At 38.5% G+C, this 18,036-nt stretch overlaps 1 protein-coding gene across 7 annotated transcripts in view; it reads left to right on the top strand.

Annotated features, from left to right (window-relative positions):
- Positions 1-18,036, top strand: part of LOC129765053 (protein GDAP2 homolog) — a 315,411-nt gene that overhangs the window by 139,937 nt on the left and 157,438 nt on the right. For all 7 annotated transcript variants that reach the window (XM_055764883.1, XM_055764880.1, XM_055764879.1 and 4 more), the window contains exons 2-3: positions 6,634-6,712; positions 7,006-7,184. In XM_055764883.1, the coding sequence (XP_055620858.1) occupies positions 6,638-6,712; positions 7,006-7,184 (254 nt within the window). In that variant the 5' untranslated portion in view covers positions 6,634-6,637. The remainder of the gene's footprint in view (positions 1-6,633; positions 6,713-7,005; positions 7,185-18,036) is intronic.

The following is an 18,036-nucleotide window of genomic DNA, read 5'->3' as shown; positions in this document are numbered from 1 at the left end:
TGATGTGACACACTCTTTAGTAATGACCCTAACTTAACTTTTTTGTCTATAATTTTCTTTGTATTTCCACCAAAACTTTATACATAATATACTATCATCGTCAGACACGTCAGACAATTTTCGTTCGAGATTTACCCCCTAATTACAGAGAATGTGCTGCTTTTTCACATCAAACACGTTTCTGATATATAGAATTAACCTTCATTAAAAAAAAATGGCTGAATAGCGTGTTTATTCCTCTCGAATATCCATTCTTTATTTTTGCTTCACAGAAATGGAACACGGAGCTCAATGCTGTCTATGTCGAAATACGTCGCAAGGTTGACACATTTACACAACTCGATTGGACTTGAGTCGAACGGATTTCAGAATGCAAAATTGCAATCCGTTCGGATAATTTTGACTCTGACGCTGTTACGGCGTTGCTCATGATAGCGTTTTCCAAGTGGATGTATTCTTCCTCAAGCCACTTATGGTGATTAAGTCGTAAGAAGCGTAGTCGTTCGCTCTCCTCTCTACCTTCGCCTACATGTTGACCATGAATTGTTGGTACAGCTCATAAAATATAATGACATCATACGATACACATAAAATCCATCGAGCGCACTCCTTTGTTTAATTCGTCTAATATAGCTATTCATAAACATTATTTCAAAATTAGTAATGATGTTAATAATGAATGGAGTACAGGTTGGCAGGATCACATTGTCTATTGTTTGTGCAATATTAATCTTGTTCTTTCAGAACGGTCGGGCATTTTTCGTCAAATATATTTCTTCTGACCTGCCTTGTGGTCACACACATTCTAAAGCTTGCTCAGAATACATTCAAGGCGTGTTGTTTGGTATAGAAATCGCAACTAAGTACTACTAAAAATGATGCATGTAATACTACGATGAGAAGGCGAACGTTGGGAACAGACTTTCTATGCGCGCGCTTTATTTTCGAGAGACGAGTATCGATTTTCTCTTCCTCACAACCCTTCCATGTGCAAGCGATGAGATCGGGCTTTAGCACGTGAGCTTGGGATTGGTTCTTTCTCTTTTCTTTCATAAAATATTCGGAGGTTTTCAGACTTCCTATGCGCGCGCGGCTAAATTTCGAGATACGGATATTAATTTTCTCCTCACAACCCCTTCATGTGCAAGCGATGAGATCGGGATTTAGCTCACGAGCCCGGGATCGGTTCCTTCTCTTCTCTTTCGTAAAATATTGAGATGTGCTCAAGAATACTTGGTTGCACCTCAACATGAGTGATGCTCATGTGTTGGTGCTCGCGAGACTTTCTGGTGTTCCTGCCTCAAAGTTACATTTGGTGCTGTCAGGGGAAGTTGTGCTTCTGGTGTTAAAATTTTAATCTTCGTAATATGGCACGTAGAACAATTAGTGATGAAAAACTGTTTCACATAAATATCGCTGCCAAAATCACCCAATCAATTCATTCATTTGTTGCACACAGCACGCAATGATTGTGTGAGTAGGGCAAAGCACATTGTCTCTTCTACGTGCTGTGCGAGATCTCAGAAGGCCTAACCAAATGTCACTTTGAAGCAGGTACACGAGAAAGTCTCGCGAGCACTAATGCACGAGCATCTCTTCGTGTACACAACACATGTGCATCGTTCGCATCGAGACGCGACGAGGCATTTCCTGAACACATCACAAAATTTTACGTAAGAGAAGAGAAAGAGCCAATCCCAAGCTCGCGTGCTAAAGCCCGGTCTCATCGCTTGCACATGGAAGGGCTGTAATCGATACTCGTCTCTCGGAATTTAAGCGCGTACAGGAAGTCTGCTCGCTCGGCTGCCTTCTACCTCGCTCATTTGTTGCAGACAGTTCCCAATGTCTTTGTGAGATGCAAGACTGGATAACGCAAAGCACACTGTCTCTTCTGCATGCTGTGCGAGATCTCGGAAAGTCTAGTTGGGAACGTTAGTGCTATCGATGAAGAACATGGAGAGAGCCGTATGAACGATGTGCGTTAAGGGATGAATTCCACATTATTTTTTTTTCTTTGAATCACAATTTCTCGTGTCATTGTGCAGACACCTTCTATGATTTTAGTAACGCCTGTACACTGAATCTAGGCGCTCCAGCAGATGTTTCATCAGAATTGATGACAATAACGTGATTGTCATTTTGTAAACCGAGCAAGTGTGATTTGAAGTATTTCAATAATTCGTTGTGCTATTCAAAAATATTTCCAGATCGCTGGCGATAGGCCTGGCTTTAGACAAAGTGAGATTACTTGTGCATGTGTGAATGAAAGTTCGATCTAGTGCCATTTGTCATTCAACAACGTAAATAAATTCGTTCTGTTTGAAAAATGAACGACTGTTGAATTATTTGAATATTCTTTGTACCAAACTACTAAAATCGCGCCTAAAAATAGGGTACGGGAGTTTAAATTTGTGGTTATATGTATTGTTTGAAGCAAAATTTAAGAAAAAAAAATTAGGTTTTGGTTTTGTCATTATTGATTGTATTCGTTTTTTACAGTTTTCTTGTTCTCGGGACCATATATTTCGGGCGCTATATATTTTTTATATTTTTAATGGAAAGCTGAGGATTTCTCACATAATATATCTCGAAAACAGGGAGGCGTTTATTTTCGTTTTTGATGTTTTCAGTTTTCGTTCATTATTTCTATGCGACTAGACTGGATGTATGTGACTATCATCCAATTAATTGGCAAGTGTGTTATTTTTTGAAAAAAATGGGTGGGTTATATCTATGATATAACCGCAAGGTTGACGTGGGACTACCTTAGCTTAATAATCATTTGTATGTATTGATTGAATTTTTGATTAAATGAAACAATTTCCGAATTCAATTGAATTCAATATATTTGCGCTGTGAGTAAAAAGTTTGAACAAATGCCATGTCTCTAGTGTCTGCACGATCTTACCAGGTACCTAAGTTTAGGAGACCGTGTTAGGGAAACGCATTCGAGTCTGCACAAAAACAAGCGAGTATAAAAGTACTCGCAGTTGGTTTGGAAGCCTTTATAGGTAATCGGCTTTCAGTCGGAACAAAAATACTCCCGACCTGCATGAATTTGCAATCCCAATTTTCCTAGACACCTTGGTTCTGAAGCCTGTGTTGGGGAAACATATTTTAGTCGGAACAAATTGCCCTCGACTTGCATGTATTAGCAATGCCAATTTTCCCTCGCTCCATGGATTTGAAGTCTGTGGTAGGGAAACACATTTCAGTCGGAACAAAAATGCTCCCGAATTGAATGTATTTGCGATGCCAACCTTTCCACGCTCCTTGGATTTGAAGTCTGTGTTAGAGAAACGCATTTCGGTGGGAACAAAAGCTGCCCCTACTTTCATGTATTTGCAATGTCGGTTTCGCCAATGCTGCTTGGTTTTGAAGTCTGTGTTAGGGAACATATTTCGGAGAGAACAAAAGTCCCCCTACTTTCATGTATTTTCAATTCCGATTTCCCCAACGCTGCTTGGCTTTGAAGTCTGTGTTGGGGAAACCGTAAATCGGGCTAATCAAAACGAGGCAGTTAGGGCGTTTAGATAACGCTTAACATTTTACAGTTATTCAATTATTTATCTAATGAAAAATGACATTTTATCAATTGCGATAGATGCGTAGAAATATTCCCTATCAATTGATGCAAACATCTTTCCGATCCAGTAGAAAATGTTCGAGTTATAAGCATTCGAAATCTTGCATTTTTTCCTGCATGTTCAGTGTTTACGTTTTCATTTTACCCCCCATATATTCCGGTTAGACGTAGTCCCACGTCAAAAAAGCTAGTTAGTAGGCTTTAATTTGACATGCCGATCATCTGAATCGGTCCAGTAGTTCAAAAGTAATAAATTTTTGACAAAAGTCGTTTTTGGGAAAAAAGGGAAAAATGATTTTTTGGACCATCGGGTAACTTTGAAAAATCATAACTAAAAACGAAAAAAAAACGCCTCCCTGATTTCGAGATATGTTATGTGAAAAATACTCAGCTTTCCATAAAAAATATAAAAAAATATAGCGCGAGACCATGAAAACTATAAAAAAAAAAAAAAAATAATGACAGAATCAAAACCTGGAATTTTTGCGGGCGTAGAAATTTTCCAAGAATGACTAACTAATTAGCTTTAATTTGATATGTCGACCATCTCAATCGGTTCAGTAGTTCACAAGTTATGAATTTTTGAAAAAAGTCATTTTTGGAAAATAGGGGAAAATATTTCGGATCACTCTAAAATGAAAATGGGCACCATAATAAAAAATAAAAAAATACGGGTCTAATAGTTTGCGATGAAGAACGAAACTACCACTTTCTACGAAAATCTGAGAACTACTATATCAATTTGATATGGAATGGCTGTATAGATATACAAAATTTGCTAAAAAAAAATAACATTCCAATTTTTCAACTTTCTGAATGGTTTTTCATATTTGTTTAGCATATAAGCCTGACGCAGACTGAGACAGATCAATCCTGATACTGACTGTTCGAATCCGTTGCTCCGTTCTCGAGTTAAATCGTGAGGAACAGACACCAAATCATTTTTATTTTTATTTGTATTTTGAAAGTTTGATCATTTCATCCATTTTAGCTCCACAGAAATTGAGCAAGATGGAACAGGATGACGAATTGCATGACAAAGTAGCCACATTTGCACAACTCGATTGGATTTAAGTCGAACGGGTTTCAGAACGGATAATTGATTTCCGTTCGAGTAATTCTGATTCGATCGATTTCTAGAATGAGGATGGTTGTATGATGCATCGATGAGCTGTTGCCAGTAAAACCATCCCGAGAATATTGATGAAAATATGTGGTGATCGATATTAATAACTACATCTTAAAGGCACAATGCAAAGAAAAGGTTCAGATCCAAGGCCCTGCTTTTCTACATTGCCGGGCGCTGGTACTCATCTGAAGGACTGAAGGATAAGTTCGAAATGTTTTGGCGAGCTCAAGGAAATCATATTTCCTTGCACATTTTAGTGAGGAAGGGGTCAAACTTAGCGCTAAACATGAAGTTTGAGAAGGTCAGTACTGAATATTTTGCTATGATCAGGAGATTTTGCTGTATTATTGACGAAGAAGCCTAATTTTGAACACAATCGAAAATTATTCCTCCCTGGATAAGCAATTTGAGCAATATTTCCCGAACGGGAACGCCTTTTCTTCCTCATTGGATATGGTTCTGCTACGTGGTTTGCAGTCTGTTTGATTTGTGGTCTATTCGGTGAGAATGAATTGAAACAGTTTTGGTGAGCCATGTATGAGTCATTGTACAAAGTCACATTGCAAACACTGAAGATACTCATTTCGTTAGCATCTACAATCCACTGCAATAGCTAATTCCCAACTCTTTTCCAAATAAAAAACCAGCACCCTCAAGTGGTTTAACCAGCCTCGTGATAAGACGCCATGTTCTAGATTATTTTGAGCTTCACAATGACAAAAGGCAAAAGCAATTTGATTATCTTCAATTTTCACAATTGCTGAGCCTCGTGTATTTTTGCATAATATTTATATTTATTATCATGTAATTCTGGTAACCCTGCTGAACACAGTAAAATAAAACTTTTTAGAATCACTATAAAACTTTTTTTAACACGTTCGTCGCCCAACGCGACGTTTTTGAGTTTCTTGCATGGCCCAACTTGCGATAAAATATTTCAAAAAAGATCAAACTTAGTTTGTAGACAACTTTTCCATGATCTAGCAGTATTTGTTTTCTTAATTTAAAGACGAATTGACAACAATAACACATGCCAAAATCATATTATATGGGTTTCGCAAAAAACTGCAGTCCGTACTATATAACTATATAACAATTATAGTACAAACATTATAATAATATGGTTATGATTTTATTTTTTATTTTTCTACACATCCTCTCGTTACATTTAGGTGCCTATTCTCTTAAATTCTTTCTAAAAATCCTATCCAATTTGAACGAGGAAAGGGTGACGGGGCGACGACAGTGTTAAGCTTTTTGTACCACCATAAAACACAAACCCTGACGTGCTATCAATAAGACACGAACAATAAACCCGTCATTGCCACCTTAAAAGTACATTGATGAAACACGTAATGGCATTGCCATAATTACTCAGCAATGGCATGCATACGAGCGGAATAACATCCGTAATTATGATCGATGAGGGGAGGAGTTCAATAGTTCAGTAGTTCTGCTCGAATTCACAGACGCACCAGCTCACGCCTGCACATAACATCGGCACTCGGAGGATAAAGTGTTGAATGTACTCTCCATCAATCTACCTTCCAACGCAACACCTTAACACCGAGTAATGTGCTAAACTTCATTACTGGCAAATTGCCTGCATGGTTATTTTTTAGCGTGTAATTTTCAATTTTCACCTGCCGAAAGACTCACGCGCACTGGTAATTGCTACCATTCCCGAGTCATGTTGCCATTAGTGAATTTTAGTTGATTATATTTTTTTTCTTAAATCTACGGGATGAACTCATTTAAACTTCCCGACCCCACCGACGGTAAAATATTTAATGTCAATGTTTGTCTCTTTTTCCATCCTTCTACCCATCTTGTTAAACAAAAACAAATACTCTCGGGATGAACTTGAACCGTAAACACCAACACTAACCGCGAACAAAACTCCCGTTCGTCACAAAAGAGCGATGAGACTAGTGTCTGACATCTACAATGAGAGTATTGAACCGTCACTAGGAGGAATCACAAAACCACTAACTCAAGTAAATATCCCCCAAGCGAGTGTAATCATGAATATCTAATCAATAAAAAAAAACTACCGAATGAAAATGAAAACATAGCGAAAATTATTCAAGCTGATGACACAAACACACATACACACACACAAATACACCCATATAAGTACCATTCCAGGGCGTTAGGCTCATTACTATGCAGCGAAAGTACGCTGGGTAATGAATAAACAAACCATTAACTCATGAAGATTTTCCTTCTTATTTGCTTCTCCAATCCAAAACCACCCCCACCCCCACGAATCCGCTTGGAACACCTACAGCACGCTTACGTCACCGTTGAGAGCCTGACGCCGTGGGGTGCCAAGGATTGCGGTGGCAGCAATCGTCCACGAGGAGCGGAAGACTACGGCAGCTACATCCTGCAGACGGTGGAAAGAACGAGGTACGACACGAGCCCGTTTCCGTGCGATGAGCAGATCAACCAGCGTTTCGTAATTTGGTGAGTGTTGCGCCTGCTATAGGTGTAATGAACAGAGCCTCTGGAAGTTTACGTTGATTTTTAATTCATAATTGGGAGCTAATCAGTTTACAGGCGTAGTGGTTAGCAATTATTAACACCTTTCGACTATCATTAGCGGAATAGGAATATGAATAAAAGAAAAATTATGGTATTGTATGCCGTGAGTTGAAGCTTTTGGATATTTCGAAAATCATCCTATTGAGATTCCAACAAGCGAACGTTAAATTATGTTTGTTAGAAACTAATGTCAACGTTATTACAAACAGAAAAAATGCACTTTTAATGAATTAGTTTCATTTCCGAATAACGAATAATAAATAATGAGTCTTGTGCAGAATTTATTGGATTTTTCAAAACTGCCTCCTGATTTAGGAACAATCGCATTATTGAAAACGTATTCATTAGAAAAGGGGAAATTTTTCATTCTATCAAAACTTTTTCCTGTAGTAAAATGACCCACAGGAGCGTTCTAGGAATCAAATGAATGCTGATTAATAAGGTTAGTTGGATTTACTATTGACTTAGTTAATGTGTTAATCTACAAAATCTTGAAAAAAACTGAAAAAATTGTTTTTTTGACGTAGGACTACGTCTAACCGGAAGATATAGGGGGTGAAATGGAAATCTAGGCACTGAACAAGTAGGAAAAAATGCAAGATTTGGAACGCTTATAACTCGAGCATTTCTCAATAGATCGCAAAGGTTTTTGCATCAATTGATAGGAAATATATCTACGCATCTATCATAACGAATAATATTTCATTTTTCTTGAGATAAATAATTGAATAATTGTGAATTATCAAGCATTGTCAAAATGCACTATGTGCCCATTTTTGATTGGTCCATTTTGTGCTCCTCAAATCGTACCGACCAAAACGGGCAACCAGAGCAGCAGCAGATAGAATGAAGCGCGATTGGAAAGGAAAAAGAAAAAAATGAACGAAACATTGGTCGCAGTCTCACACATGCATAATTCTCGAGCCAGCCAGTCAGCTTAAAAATCCCCTCTCCGCTGCCGTAACGATCATTCTCATCCGAACCGTACACCACATCGGTTCGCATCACAACACATCAACAAACCAACCCAAGCAGCCATGTCTGGACATGGTAAAGGAGGAAAAGTGAAGGGAAAGGCAAAATCCCGCTCGAACCGTGTTGATCTGGAGTTCCCCGCAAGGGTAGCTAGACCGAGCGCGTTAGTACCAGTGCTCCAGTCCACCTAGCCGGCGTTATATAGTTTCGGCCGCCGAAGTGATCGAGTTAGCTGGCAAAGCTGCTCGCGACGATAAGAAAACCCGCATTCGGAACAGAACACATTCGGTTCGGTGGACATCAAGACAACAACAGGCAGTTGCAGCGAGTGGCGAGTGGCAAACGCAATCGCAAAACGGCATCAAGTAGCAGAAGAAAAAAGTTTGTTCTTTATACAAACTGCTTTGGTGGCAAATCCAGAACAAGGCGGCATCGAGGGCGTTCGAAATGGTTTTTTTTCAAAACCACGAGTACTAAGTTTTCTAAATTGGAACCATTCCATAAAACAAGGCGCTTTTCAGGGCCATTAAACCTTCCAAAAAAGAGTTTAGGAAATACAGTTCAATGCTTTCTAAAACATTATCCAAAATAATAATAAAACACAAATTGATTTTTTCATAATTTGTTTGCCAGGATCTGATGAGTATGTGAATTTGGCAGTTGTTCTGAGCTTATTGATAGTTCGGGACTGATTATTCAATTTTCACCAATTCTTAAATTGTTTCCAGATTGAAAGTACAGTAATTTACAATTAGTTCGACATTTAGCTAATTGGACGGACATGTAATGCGACTTATTTAGTTGGACATTTTTGTAAACATAGAGTTCGGGGTCCAAATTATGACCCCACATTGAAAGTCGACACTGTACCACTGTCATCGCAAATGTTCAATTACAGGTTAAAATCGCATCCAATGCGACACTGAGTGGTGTTTCGGCACGTCGCATTGAATGTAATTTACTGTACAACATGTCACAAAGCTGGATGGGAAGAAATTTTCCAACTGTGAAAGCTGTGGCGAGTGGCAACAAATCGCTTAAACAGGAAGGTTTAGCCGAACAAGATGGGGATATCGAGTGATAACAAAACAATAAACTCTTTAGATTGAAGATAATTTTGTGATCCTGAAAAGGACCCTTTTTAGCCTGCATGTGAATCCAACGAGCGAACAAATCGTAATGAATGTATTTTTTTGCCATCGCTCCCTTTTAACGCTCATTCGTTCGTCTCGTTGGACTCGCCCCTCTGGCTGAGTCTGCCGATTTGCCCCTATCCTGTGAGTGTGTACCGCTAGAGTATAAAACACGCGGACCCCAAAAAATATCTTATTTTCTTTCAAACCGTAAACCCGTGTGGTTGTACGGCATCGGCATCGTGGACGTAACAAAGGAGGACAAGTTAAGGGAAAGGCCAAGTCCCACTCGAACCGTGCAGGTGTGCCGTTCCCCGTAGGTGTATCCGCCAATTGCTCAGCAAGGGTAGCTAGGCCGAGCGTTAGTACCAGTGCACCAGTCCACCTAGTCGGCGTTATATAGTTTCGGCCGCCGAAGTGATCGAGTTGGCTGGTAAAGCTGCTCGCGACGATAAGAAAAACCGCATTCAGAACAGAACACATCAAGACAACAGGCAGTTGCAGCGAGTGGCGAGTGGCAAACGCAATCGCAAAACGGCATCAGGTAGCAGAAGAAAAAAGTTTGTTCTTTATACAAACTGCTTTGGTGGCAAATCCAGAACAAGGCGGCATCGAGGGCGTTCGAAATGGTTTTTTTCAAAACCACGAGTACAAAGTTTTCTAAATTGGAACCATTCCATAAAACAAGGCGCTTTTCAGGGCCATTATACCTTCCAAAAAAGAGTTTAGGAAATACAGTTCAATGCTTTCTAAAACAATATCCAAAATAATAATAAAACACAAATTGATTTTTTCATAATTTGTTTGCCAGGATATGATGAGTATGTGAATTTGGCAGTTGTTCTGAGCTTATTGATTTTCACCAATTCTTAAATTGCTTCTAGATTGAAAGTACAGTAATTTACACTTATCTCGAAATTTAGCTAATTGGACGGACCTGTAATGCGACATATTTAGTTGGACATTTTGGTAAACATAGAGTTCGGGGTCCAAATTATGACCCCACATTGAAAGTTGACACTGTACCACTGTCATCGCAAATGTTCAATTACAGGTTAAAATTACCTCCAATCCGATACTGAGTGGTGGTAATGCGATGTGCCATTGAATGTAATTTACTGTACAATATGTCACAAGCTGGATGGGAAGAAATTTTCCAACTGTGAAAGCTGTGGCGAGTGGCAAACGCAATAGCTAAACAGGAAGGTTTAGCCGAACAAGATGGGAATATCGAGCGATAACAAAAACACAACACCAAAGGTTCTTTTCAGAACCATCAACATATTCATAAAGAGTAAACAGTAAACTAACCCATTTTTCAGGTAGATAGGTAGGTATTCACGTAGGAGAAGAAAATAAAACAATATATTTAAAATATATATTTAACAAAAGCTGTCCCCTTTGTATAGTCCTACGTCACTCCGGTTATGTCCCCGACATTACCCACCCGTCTTTTTTTCTAGTATTATTATCCACTACACCTACACAGAAAGATGGAATCATTCAAGTATTACATCTCAAAACTTGAAGCTTTTAATGAAGCTTTAAAATGATGTATATCCCATCTTCATGCGTTGATTTTTCACAAAGGTACAGCGTTTCCAAAAACACTTAACCCATGAGTGCCCAGCGTATGAAATTTAATTCGCAAAAATGCCCGTTTTTGAAAAACTGTTTTTGATGAAACTAAAGTGTTAAGCGCATTTTAAATGATACCACATGACAATTTAAGAGTGTTTTTTTGTGTCAGTGTCATTTTATCTGTCATTTTTGTTGTTTTGTTGTGTATTGAAGCTTGCAAATTTCGAGCTGGAGTCGCAAAAGTAAACATAAATTTATCAATGTTTTACCTCTTAAAGGATTCTAAATTACTCAAATCTGTGACACATCACTACTAGACGAGTGTAAAAAATGATATCTAGCAAAAAAATCGAAGAAAATTATGAAACCGCTAAAAAACCTATGTTTACTTTTGAGCATATGAAATTTCATACGCTGTGCAACTACGGTATATTTTTTCTCAATAGGACATATCAGCTTCCCGATAATCCGGAGGAGCTGTACAATTATCTGATTGATTTGGACGAAGACGCTTTCGGAAATCTAGTGTCAACAAATGATATTGACTTTGTCATCGTGCCCCCAAGCGGTGGAGACAGCGATGTGGATGCTGGAGATAGTGACTCGGAGGACGGCCCTTCCGGTTTTGGCAAACAAGTGAATGTCGAGAGCAACATTGAACGAGGCCAATCACAAGAATGCTCCTCGGGGAGCAGCATGAAACGGAGAGCCAAACACTGGGAATAAATGACCTTAAATTCGGATACAGATGCAGCCGTTGTTCTTGAAGGACATTCACCTGATCTAAGTGATCTCTGCTCGAAACATAAATGGTCTGCCGTTCAAAAGTTCCATTACCTATTCGACGCAGATTTCGTCGGACTAATCACCACAGAGACAAATAAGTACGCACTGCTAAAAGGAGATACAAGATTTCGTGTGACCGTACCGGAAATGTACAAATTTCTAGGAATTGAACCGTGGGACAATTATGCGTAGAACGGCAGTACACGAAAGTGCTAATAAACCATGAAAATGGTTGTTAAAGTTGAATTTTGTGGAATAAAACCGTTTTGTTCGATATTCAAATGATTTCCATTTTTGATACTGTATCGGCTCAGCGTATGAAATTTTATACGTCAGATATCTCAACTTCCAAAGAACTCCAAACCAAAATATTGCGTTTCCCCCCCGTTTCGGGACAAACCTAGATGGACTAGAAAGTTTCATGCCATTTGGATCAAGTTCTTGTACACCTAGGCAGTAATGGGTTAAACACTTCGACTTCGCGCTCCGTTCCCATATTTTTTGTCGAGTGTAGAATCAAAGACATAGTATTGCATACTAGGAATAAAATTTAGAGGCATAGTTTATTTAAAAAAGTTGATGGGTCTGAGCCTAGGGGCACGGACGGGATCTTGACCTAGGACTGTGATTGTGTGTAGTAATTGCATTTAAATTGAGTTTTTCATTGTTCAAAATCTGTATTTTTTTCTCTTTTGATACATGATAGAATGTTCTGGAAAAACCGTTTCCTGTATGTACTTGTATCTTTCAAACGGGTTAGATGACATAACGTGGTAGAATTCGGTACCACATTCTGTTCAAAAATGTACACAAAAATACCATTAAAGCCACTACTTACTACCCTTTTCTTCTGTTTATTCAATCATGCAGAAGAAGACAAAGAGTCATCATGTATCATTTTTAAACACAAGTCTAAATAGTTAAGACCTACATAAATATAAGCCTGAGTCAAATCAATCTTTGACTACATAAATATATTATAGATAAAAATAGCATTATCTCCTTCGTTACCGCGTTGTCCGGAACATTGTTTGTAAAAACTTTATAGCCCTGTAAAATCGCGACTACTCAAACTATCATAATCTGATTCACGTGGGTATACCCTTTCGATCTTCTAAATCAGCATTCATTTATTGCATTTTTACATAACCAAACAACATACTCGATATTATGACATCCTGGACCACAATTACACAAATTGTTAGTAGTGAGACCTACACGATAAAAACATGAATTGAGCACAAATTGATTGGACAACATACAATATAATATAAAATTAATACCTATTAATTAATTCAACTCTTTCGAACTTGTTGGTGGTCCCGAAACGAACCGATGAAATTTGAGTGACCTTGTAAAAGCAACTGAAGATGTTTGATATGTGATTCGTGAGAATAACACGAAATTTTTCATTATCACTCCATGCGCAGAATATAAACTGAGGGCGCCATTTCACGGTGAAAACGAAATAAAGTCTATATAACCTTGCATAAAATTCATTTCGTTTTTATCGTTATGTGGCAATTTTTCATGACTGTTCCATGCGAAAGCAGAACAGAAACTGATAATATTGGATTGCATCACGGGAGCACCAAGTCGAATGCGTAAATGGGTGTGAATATTCTTTCGCTCGAACGCATTCAGACGTAAACAATTTTTCACGACTGTTCCATACGAAATCAGAACAGAAACTGATGCGAGTAAAAGTACTCACGCTTTACCTGTGTCAGCCATGGTTTCCCAAACACTAATGCAAGCGAGCAAAAGAAATCACAGCTTGCATGAATTCGCTATGACGGTTTCTCTAGGTGCCTAGATTTTGTGTCCGTGTTCGGGAACACATTGCGATCACCAATCATCATCAATGAGCTAGATTGTTATGACTTCAATAGCTTGCTTTCAAAGCAATTTTTGAAACGATTTTTTGGACCAATAAGTGACAATCATATAACTCGTTGACATTTTATCTTTCGGATGAAGTGATTATTATATCACTCCATTCAGCCGGTAAAGAGGTATTAACGTTCAAAACCTTGCAGTCCAGCGTCACTCTCTCGCTTTCGAAACTTTGAACTTACACCCCGGTAAAGAAATGAAAGAATGTCTAATGATATATAACACAACATATGTCGCAATAACCATTTTGAGTAATATGCGTTTGAAAACTCTTAATAAATCGTTACATTTTTTGTAGAGTGACCCCCCTATATAGAAATAAAAGACATAGTCCTATGTCAAAATGTTATTGAAATATTATTTGAATACTATTAACACGTTTTCCACGTGACACCGACTATTACCGTAATAGGTACACTTATTACGAAACTCCAGGAACACTATTACCATAATGGGTACATGGAAGTGACATTTTGATGTAGGACTACGTCTTTCATTTCTATACCGGGGTGTAAAATCAATGTTTCGAAAACGAAAGCGTTACGCCGGAGACCGACATTTTGAGTGTTGATAGCTCCTAAACAACTGAACGAAATGGTATGATAAACACTTCATTCGAAAGATAAAATGTCTACGCGTTAGATGCTTGTTACTTTTTGATCCAAAAAGTTGTTTCAATAGCCTTAAAATTGCTTTCAATATCGGCTATTGAAATCACCAATCGGTATATAAGCGAGCGCCGATCGTAAATCCAGTCAGTTATAATTGAGCATCGATTGAGGTACCATCGCAGGAATGAATGGATGTTTCCCTAACACAGACTTCAAAACCATGGAGCCTGGGGAAATCGGCATTGCAAAATAGATGCAAGCAGCGGGTATTTTTGTACTCGTTTGCGCTTTTGCAAATCGGAATAATTCCCTAACACAGACTTCAAAACCATGGAGCCAGGATAAATCGGTATCGTTTGCGTTTCGGCAAATCGGAATGTTTCCCTAACACAGACTTCAAAACCATGGAGCCAGGGAAAACTGGCATTGCAAAGTAGATGTAAGCAGTGGATACTTTCATACTCGTTTGCGCTTTTGCAAATCGGAATGTTTCCCTAACACAGACTTCAAAACCATGGAGCCAAGGGAAATCGGCATTGCAAAATAGATACAAGCAGCGGGTACTTTTGTACTCGTTTGCGTTTCTGCAAACCGGAATGTTTCCCTAACATAGACTTCAAAACCATGGAGCCTGGGGAAATCTGTATGGCAAAATAGATGCAAGCAGCGGGTACTTTTGTACTCGTTTGCGCTTTTGCAAATATGAATGTTTCCCTAACACAGACTTCAAAACCATAAAGCCAAGGGAAATCGGCATTGCAAAATAGATGCAAGCAGCGTTTCCGAAACCAATGAGTTGGGAAAATCGGCATTCCAGATCTCGGCAGTACTTTTTATACCCCCTGCATTTTTACACTCCGGAATGCGTTTTGCTAACACGGTCTACAAAAGGAGGTACAAATGCAACGCTTTGGCTCGGTCATTCAAGGCTGCATGCCCCTTCATGTCGCCAGCTCACTGAATTTCTACGCATACCGTTTGATGATTAGGCAAAATGTTGATAACTATTTGCTGCGATAAGAACTATCATAATGCATGAATTTAGGTCAAAATTAGGATTTGTTTGCATTTGAATTCGTAAATTGTTTCATTCATTCACTAGTTTAATGAATAATTTAATCAATAGTTCTGCGCAGCGGTGATATCGTACCCAATGAGGAACATACGAAGTGCGATTATTGCTGATTGAAAAAACACAAATGATTACTAAGCCAACGGCAGTCCTACGTCAAGCGTGCGGTTATATCATAGGTATAACCCATCCATGTTTTTTCAAACATGTTTCTATATAATTTAGTCTGTATATCATCGAAATATCAGTGAGAATCTTCAAAAACAGAGTTCAACTGCTAGAAAAAGTATACTTTTGTATACTTTTGAACTAAAATAGAGTATTTATTCGCCAATTTCTGCAAATTAATGACATATGTCCTCCATAATTGGTACACTTGCCCTATGTATATGTGTGTGTGGTGGCTGTCTTAAATGTCCTGCTTCAATGAAGTGTTGCGGATGGGAACCCTGCTCCACAGCACCCGTTTCGGGTCGATGAGGTAACGACAAGTGACAGATGATAAACAGATAAAAAGACAGAAACAGAAACAAAAGAAGTGACAGAAATTATAGAAAACATACCGCTACTTCTTAAATCTACCTAAAACAAAGTGAATATCTTAATTTTTTTACTTAAAACTATATATATAAGCACTAAAATCTATTTAATCTATTTTAAATTATATATTATATTTAGAAGATTTGAGGAGAATTGGATTTCCACATTGCAGTTCGATAGAATTTCGTCACTGGAAAAATGTGGGTCATTCCTTAACCCATAGTGAATGAAAATGAAATTTAATTTGTAAATTTTAGCTTTGAGCATTGCATGAAATACAGTCGTTGAAAAGAATCCCGTGTTCCGTTTTCCTTTAGAGGAAAGCTTAAATGAACACGACGCACCAGTGTCCTTCGTTTGCAAAAACGCCATTCTTCAGCGCTTTCTTGATAAACGTAGGTTCGCCACAGCAGTGATAACATACTCCAACCACAGTACAATTATGACTGAGTGGATGCTGGCACCCGCTTATATACAGATTTTTGTGATTTCAATTGCTTGCGTTCAAAGCAATTTTCGAGCTATTAAAACAAGTTTTTGGATAAAAAAGAAACAAGCATATAATGCGTACACATTTTATCTTTCGAATGAAGTGGTTATCATACCATTTCGTTCAGTTGGTTAGGGGGTATTTACTCTCAAAATCTTGTTGTTCCAGCGTAACGCGTAAAACTTTGAGTTACCACCCCAGTATGGAAATGAATGACGTAGTCCTACGTCAATAAAGTTTTATAGTGAGCAAATAGGATTTAAACAAGTGAGAAATATTGTTAGAGTGGAAAGAACTTAGCCCTAGAGCGACGCTTGTGGAGTTAGACAAAGAAAGTGCCCATACAAATGTACACGCAAATGTCAACAGTCAACGATCAAAGTCAACGCCAACGTCTGGGGGTCTTCGTAGCCTAATTGGTTGCGTGTCCGCTACTAAGCGAACAATCATGAGCTCATAACTCAGGGCCCTCAACTGACCATCTTTGTGTGTTATTCCAGCTACTACGTCCATGCGTCAATCATCATGTAATGGTGATCCCAGCCTCTCACTCCACATACGATCGATCTGTTGCATCGGTAATTGGTGCTATCTATAAACACAACAATGGGGAAGCCTCATATCAAGAGTCCCGCTGTGTCCAACTGAGAACATTCAAACAATAGAAATATTCTTACGTCGAAAAATGAGACATGTGTTGTGTATCGATAGAATAGGAATGAATACTCTTACGCCTAAATGGCTAATGTGTAATATATAAAAAAAATGTGTATCGATGAGATAGGAACACTTTTACGTTTATATGGCTACTGTGTTATATACAACATGAGAAAAAAATGTACACGATAAATTCGGCTCTGTTACAGCTGAATTGCTAGATGAGCCTACCAATAAAAATAAAATAGATGGGATAAAAAAAAACGTCAACATGTTACCATCATCGTCAACACGCAAACTTAAATGCCCTTGCACAGGTACGCGCATATGCACACACAGATGCATTCATAGAGTTATTCAAAAGTTTCTGATCAAAATCAAATGCGTTCCCCCGTTAGTGAGCGCCGCCCGATGAGACCATTTATTTCACAAATACAACAGGCAACATTTGCCCTAATGTTAGATACTTAAGTACTATTATCTTAATCTATTTCTACAAAGCCTACTAAAACTATTACATTAGAAATTTCACATTATGTGAGAGCAAGAACATACACTTTTTTGAGGGACGAGAGAGATGACAGTCAAAACAGGAGCTACAACGGTTAAACACACGGCACATGCTAGTAACAGGTTCGTGATATCCGTAATTTGTTCATGTTGAGGAGAGGTACAGAAAATTACCAGAACGCAAATTACGATGATTAACATTGGAATTGATTACCTGAAGGAGCTCAGGACAGTCGATGCTCGAAGTAATGAGGTCCGTAGTAAATAGGGCCTTGGCAACGTTTCTTCGTGAAACTAATGAATCGAGTCCTATTAGCTTGCATCGATCCTCGTAGCTAGGGAGATTTGTCGGATCATTCCATGGTAATTTTCGTAATGCGAATCGGATGAATTTCCGCTGGATCGACTCAATTCGCTGAACGCTATTTTGGTAGTAAGGCGACCACACCACACAAGCATACTCTAGAATCGAGCGAACTAACGAACAATAAAGAGTCTCGATGCAGTGCACGTGCTTAAATCG

Source organism: Toxorhynchites rutilus, chromosome 2, assembly GCF_029784135.1.
Source record: "Toxorhynchites rutilus septentrionalis strain SRP chromosome 2, ASM2978413v1, whole genome shotgun sequence".
NCBI lineage: Eukaryota > Metazoa > Arthropoda > Insecta > Diptera > Culicidae > Toxorhynchites > Toxorhynchites rutilus.
The sequence above is the reverse complement of the archived record's forward strand: the minus strand, read 5'-3'. Positions and strand labels throughout refer to the sequence as shown.